The 6,461-nt window shown below is 42.6% G+C and overlaps 1 protein-coding gene across 2 annotated transcripts; it reads left to right on the forward strand.

Moving 5' to 3' along the window:
* The first annotated feature begins 373 nt into the window (after positions 1-373).
* LOC307001036 (CMRF35-like molecule 8) lies at positions 374-5,412 on the forward strand. 2 transcript variants are annotated; one of them, XM_079617135.1, is made up of 7 exons: positions 374-616; positions 709-1,038; positions 1,804-2,115; positions 4,212-4,391; positions 4,493-4,588; positions 4,732-4,805; positions 4,904-5,412. In XM_079617135.1, exons 1-7 carry the CDS (start codon positions 550-552, stop codon positions 5,135-5,137), a joined length of 1,293 nt encoding a protein of 430 aa, XP_079473261.1. In that variant the 5' UTR covers positions 374-549; the 3' UTR covers positions 5,138-5,412. The 2 variants fall into 2 exon arrangements, with proteins under 2 accessions (XP_079473261.1, XP_079473262.1); XM_079617136.1 differs by lacking the exon at positions 1,804-2,115 and having other exon boundaries at positions 436-616.
* Positions 5,413-6,461: the final 1,049 nt, after the last annotated feature.

Below are 6,461 nucleotides of genomic sequence, written 5' to 3' on the forward strand. Positions count from 1 at the left end.
TTCTTCATTTTTTGCATTTTCTCAGTTTTGTCAGACAAACAACACATATAAACATAATTTGAAAAGTGGACAATGCCAAAGTAATATTGAAATGCCAATCCTCTCATTATGGACACTAATATCATTATTAGATCACTGACACCAAGTGAGTAAATATTCAGGTTATCTTTGAATGGTGCTTGTTGTATCTTAGTTATGATCAGTGATTAAATATATTTCCAGTCATAAATCTACTTAAAAGACTGAATTTATTTGTGTCTGAATAATGAATAAATGGAAGATTGATTTTATTCCATGAAGATGTCAACAGAGGGAGCTACAAACACTGTATTTCATAGAGAGAGAGAGAGAGAGAGAGAGAGAGAGAGAGAGAGAGAGAGAGAGAGAGAGAGAGTGAGAGTGTGAGAGAGAGAGAGAGAGAGAGAGAGAGAGAGAGTGAGAGAGTGTGAGAGAGAGAGAGAGAGAGAGAGAGAGAGAGAGAGAGAGAGAGAGAGAGAGAGAGAGAGAGAGCGAGCGCTCTTCATAACACAGGCCACCAGCGGCTCACAGATGAAGCAGAAAATGATCCAGATCTGTGATCATAAACTTCTCATATTTCTGCTGCTCATCATCTCAGGTAAGAGTTTATTCTGTGTTTCTAAAACAGCAACTGTTCTCAATCAGGTCCATGTTTGCTCTGAGCTGAGTTTCTCTCTCTTGTGTGTTTAGTCTTGGCTTCTGGGGTGAAGGAGATCTTCTCTGGTTATGAAGGAGGAAAAGTTGAAATACGCTGTCCCTATAAGTCTAGATATGAAAAAAATAATAAATATCTCTGCAGAGGAGAGTGTAAAATACTGAAAGATAAAGACATTCCTGTTGAATCAGGATCTCCAGCTGAAGACGAGAGATTCTCTCTGACTGACGACAAGATTACCAGAGTTTTCACCGTCACCATCACTGATCTGAGAACAGAGGATGAAGGACAATACTGGTGTTCTGTCAGTACAGGATGGGGAATATTTGATAAACACAGAGAGATTTACCTGGAAATTAAACCTGGTAAGTCAGAATATTCAGTATGAGTGAAGTGGACATGCACATAGATATGGTGTAAAACACAGATAATCATAACTAATATATCAGTAACATTAGAGAGATCTGTGTGTGTCTGAGAGAACTGTGTATCGCGTGTTGTAAAGATGTAAAGAGAGATAACAGAAACCACAGTATCCTCTGTAGATGATCATGAGCGAGTGTTCACACCACAGCAACACACACACTGACCCAAATAACTTCCTGACACATCACATGACACACTGTTTCAGTTATGGAGAAATCATTCATTCAAAACACAAAGTATACATTATATTGCACAACTCAAATTCTTAGACTTTAAACTGTTTCGTCCAACATTTTTCAAGGGCAATCATTCTTAAACAAAATTAAATAATAATAAAGCCTATGAATTTGAGATTTGCAGTATCTTTTTTGATACTTCATTTTTTATAACTTGCACCTCAAAATTTAGGTGTGTGTTTATATTTTTCTAATCAGTTACTTTCAACAGCTCGTCAGAGAGTGGCATTATCTGATTCAGAAGTCCAGGTCTTTCCGGTATATTTTTATGTTATAGTAATTCCATCATCAGTGTGTGTAAGCGGAGCAGCCCGTGATAAACTGTGATAGAATAGCTGACATTATTTACACTCGTATCTGATAAAGCAGCTCATACTGTCACTATAACAGATCTGAGACTCAAGGATGGACATCATTCTGCTATAAAGAGACTTGGAGATATTAAATCTCTGATTTATGCTCTGATAGTGTTTCGCATGTTTGCTGTGACTGGAGATCATCTGAACATCTCATGTTATTATAAAAGTGATTTGAAGAACAAGATCAAGTTCATCTGCAAAGACAGCGACCCGTCGCTCTGTGAGAGATCGGCTGTCAAAGTTTCATCAGAAACACACCGTACCGGCAGATTCTCTCTGAGAGATGATGAACCTGCAGGAGTTTTTACTGTGACCATCACTGATCTCACACTGGAGGATTCTGGGATATACTGGTGTGGAGCCGGAGAGAGGGGACTAAAGAACAAGTGGATTTCAGTGACACATCTGATCTTTAATAATGGTAAAATGCTATCAGCCTTTTTACATGGCTAATAATGATGTCTTTAACTAAAGAAAATGCTAAACACACATGGCTGGTCACACATACACACACATACACCACTGTATTCGCACCACACCCTTGACATCAGTGAAGTGTTACTAACAGCTGTGTCAAGGGAAAGTACACAGAGATCACATGATCTTCTGCCACTATTAGACTGTGAAAATTAAACTGTATATGTATTCTGAAAATGCATGCTCAAAATATAAAAAGCTTTGCTTAATTCCCGTCATACCTGCAATAAACTGCAGACTGTCATCCATTAAGGCGAGACACGGCAGGCAAAAACATAGTTTTTTTTTTCACTGGTCAATTTTGAGATTTTGGGATATTTGTCTTCAATAACATGTCTTTTTCAGATACATTTTAGGTCTTTATTTTACTGCACTTTGTCTGTTTGCGTCAGTAGATTTCTTAGAAATTCAACATAAGTTGGCATTATAAATCCTCTGCTCCTCGATCTCTGTCTCCCCGTCATCACAAACACCGCTGGAAAGCTCTCTGTCTCTTCTGTACAATGCAGGGGGGCAGTGTTTCGGAAGACACTGAAGCATCCCAGGGCGCCGCCATTGGCTAGCGGACCCCCACCTGATGTTAGCATTCCATTGACTCCCATTCATTTTGGCGTCACTTTGACAGCGAATAACTTTACATCTGAGGCGTTTAAAGACACCGTTTGTCCATTGTTTATTTCTAAAGAAACACGAAAATGTATAAAATGCTCCATTACCTTGTATCTTACGTTATGGCCCCGTAGAAGCAGTTTTTGTAAAAATAGGCTAACGATTGCGTCATACCCGCGCGACTCTGTCGCACAAGTCGAAAAATTACCGTATGGACAGGCAGAGAAGCTCGCAAGCAATCGGGGGATGTGGAGGCATAAAGTCAAGGGAGAAGCCCATAGAGAGTGATAAAGTTGCTCCCGCTGCTAGCTCATGGACAGCTAATGCTCACGCTCTCAGTCTCTGCGAGATTCGGAAGGGAATGATTCAGATTTCTCTCGGCACAGCTACTAGAAGACCTACAGGTTGCTCACGTCACATCTACGTCATCAAGCTCAGTTTGAGCCTGCGCAGTTCGCCTGGCGATCAGGAAGTAAGTGCTTCTAATTGACTTCACTTCTCTCCGTTGAAACCTATGGGGTCGCTGTGTCCAGTTTATATACTGTCTATGGTACAATGCTGTTTTTATCAGCAACCAATCGTGAAAGTACAATAGGCATTTAACTCTAAAAGCGAAATCTCATTGGCTGATGTCAATTTCTGACAGCGTGATTGGTTCAGATGCATCACGTGACGCGCTCTGATATTCAGATGTGTGTTTTTGACTGTTTTTCTGCTCAGTTAAAGGCCATAAATGCTGTGTTTATAAGTTTTGATGTGATTTAGGTGGTTTGTGTTGTTGCTAATGATTTGATGAGATATTGTGTCAGTAAATAGTTGTTTCCACTAAAAAAAGTATGATGTTTTACATTACAAATCTTTAAATGCCTTTTTCTCAAAATTAGTTTTTTGTCATTCTCCAGTACAAACATCTCAGCCGATGTAGCACCGATGTACACCAAACTCTCCAGTTACACACTTAGCAGTATTCTGAAGATATGACCAGAGGGATTTGTTAATAAATCATTCCTGGCCTGATTTATGTGACATTTTAATTAAACAAAATGGCGAATTTTTTTTTTTTTAAGGCTATCCAGTAGGCTATATTTTGATTTCCTAGGTAATAAAGCATATATCCTGAAATCCCTCTGAACATCTTTTTTCATCTTGTGTGTAATCAAAATGAAAAAAGAATTTTGCACCTGGCTTTATCATATGTTCAGATCTATCTACCAAAAATATATGCAAAATTGCACATATTTAATGAGATAATGCCTAATTTGCATAATTAAACATACAAATTTCAAAAACTTGTAATACATTTTTTTATGAACTTGTGTAAGTAATCAACTGAGGAAGTTTCATGGTGATATCTATTATTTTAAAATTGTACCCTATTCACCTGTAGTGTCTCGCCTTAAACCAAAGTTTGTTTGTTTGTTTGTGCTTCAGACACATCGAAACCAACCACAACTGCTCCAGTTTACACCAGCAAACCAGCGCCGGAAGAGAGTGCATCTATCAGCCCCGTCACATCTGTGTTTCCTCTATCATCAACATCACCTTCAGGGTTATTGAATTCCTCATCATCTAATAATGCAGTGTCATCTAAACCAGAACCAGCTGTGATGAGTTCAGTTGCTTAAAGTTTTGAATGGACGTTTTTTCTCAAGTTTCCTTAAAAATAGGTCATTTAAAGTCATAGTCACATGGTTTTGTTGTTGTTTTTCCAGGTTTGACCATGTCCGTCATGTTGGTGGTGATAGGGATCCTGACAGCGTTTGGATTCTCACTGGTCATGTACTTCAGATGGAGAAAAAAGAAAGAAGGTAACCGTCTTCCTCACGAATCATTTATATTACCTCTCATTTTCATAGTCAAACTGAACTTCAGTGTCACGAAACTGTCAAAATAAAGGTCTTTAAATCAGAAAGCTACAAAACAAAACATTAAATCTGTTGTCACAAAACAGGAAAGCAGCCCAGAGATGTCGCTCAAGGCCCGACTGAGCTTCTGCCCAACCGAGATATGAAACCACATAGAGAAGTGAGTTTCATCATACATCTGTTTGATTTTGATCTTTTATTTGTGGGTTTTAATCTAACCGTTTGTTTGCTCTCTTCTGTTCTCTTCTCTTCTGTCAGGTCACTCATACTGTCTCTGATTATGATGAGATCGGTAACACACTCGATCATCCTGACAACAGTTCGGTCTTTCCTGTATTTGATGAGCACAACACCTCTGTTTATGCTTTAGCACAATTACCCAGCATCCCCTCTGATGAACTTAACTACTCCACTGTCAAGTTTCCATCTCATCTCTCAGACAGGACTTCTGACGGGCAGGACACATGTGACTACGCCACCGTTAGACCATAAAACACTGTGGACATTCATGGACATCAGGTCGATTAACAGTCAAACCTGAATCACGCTAAACTTAAAGGTGCAGTATGTGAGAATGACTAGTGGTCGAAATAGGTACTGCAGTCGGATTCATAATATCAGAGATCGTCGTTTCTGCCGCCTCCTCAGACTCGACGGTGCTCACATTTTGAGCACATGCTACTAAAGCCCTGCACGGGCCTCCAATCTAGGCCCTGGCCCGAGACACTGAGACCCTAGCCCGGCCCTGGCCCGAGACACTTAGGCCCTAGCCCGGCCCTGGCCCGAGACACTTAGACCCTAGCCCGGCCCTGGCCCGAGACACTTAGACCCTAGCCCGGCCCTGGCCCGAGACACTTAGACCCTAGCCCGGCCCTGGCCCGAGACACTGAGACCCTAGCCCGGCCCTGGCCCGAGACACTTAGACCCTAGCCCGACCCTGGCCCGAGAGACTTAGACCCTAGCCCGGCCCTGGCCCGAGACACTTAGACCCTAGCCCGGCCCTGGCCCGAGACACTTAGACCCTAGCCCGGCCCTGGCCCGAGACACTTAGACCCTAGCCCGACCCTGGCCCGAGACACTTAGACCCTAGCCCGGCCCTGGCCCGAGAGACTTAGACCCTAGCCCGGCCCTGGCCCGAGAGACTTAGACCCTAGCCCGACCCTGGCCCGAGAGACTTAGACCCTAGCCCGGCCCTGGCCCGAGACACTTAGACCCTAGCCCGACCCTGGCCCAAGACACTTAGACCCTAGCCCGACCCTGGCCCGAGAGACTTAGACCCTAGCCCGGCCCTGGCCCGAGACACTTAGACCCTAGCCCGACCCTGGCCCGAGACACTGAGACCCTGGCGGTGTGTGCGTGAGCGTGAGCGTGAGCGTGAGCGTGAGCGTGTGCGTGAGCGTGTGCGTGAGCGTGTGTGTGTGCGTGTGCGTGAGCGTGAGCAGACTGTCATGATGTGTCAGTCATATGTCAGCGTGATAGGTTATAAAATGTCGTTCTATGTTTGTTTTTCCATCGTCAACTTCTCATATTTTCTTTTAATTAATGTCTAAAATATAAAAAGAAGGATAGTCCTAAAACAGGCCCGAGGCCCTGTGAACTATGACGTGAAAATTGGCCCGAAGCCCGGCCCTAGGGCGTAAATAAGTCGGGGCCCGTCGGGCTCGGGCTGAAATGCAGGGCGCTATACATGCAACAGGAACGAGCACAATGGACTGAAAATTGGCAACCTGCAGTATCACAGACCAAAACAATAAACATTCCAGCCTGGAAACACACATTTCAAAGTAAAAAAAAATTCTACAAAGAACAAAGAAGT

This window comes from Phoxinus phoxinus, assembly GCF_949152265.1.
Source record: "Phoxinus phoxinus genome assembly, chromosome: 6".
Lineage (NCBI taxonomy): Eukaryota > Metazoa > Chordata > Actinopteri > Cypriniformes > Leuciscidae > Phoxinus > Phoxinus phoxinus.

What these genes read in the sequence shown, in the direction of transcription:
- LOC307001036 (XM_079617135.1), top strand. Translation starts at nt 550, where the DNA reads ATGAAGCAGAAAATGATCCAGATCTGTGATCATAAACTTCTCATATTT. An exon ending in TCTGCTGCTCATCATCTCAG is followed by an intron (nt 617 to 708) that starts GTAAGAGTTTAT and finishes TTGTGTGTTTAG; the next exon opens with TCTTGGCTTCTGGGGTGAAG. An exon ending in ATGGAGAAAAAAGAAAGAAG is followed by an intron (nt 4,589 to 4,731) that starts GTAACCGTCTTC and finishes GTCACAAAACAG; the next exon opens with GAAAGCAGCCCAGAGATGTC.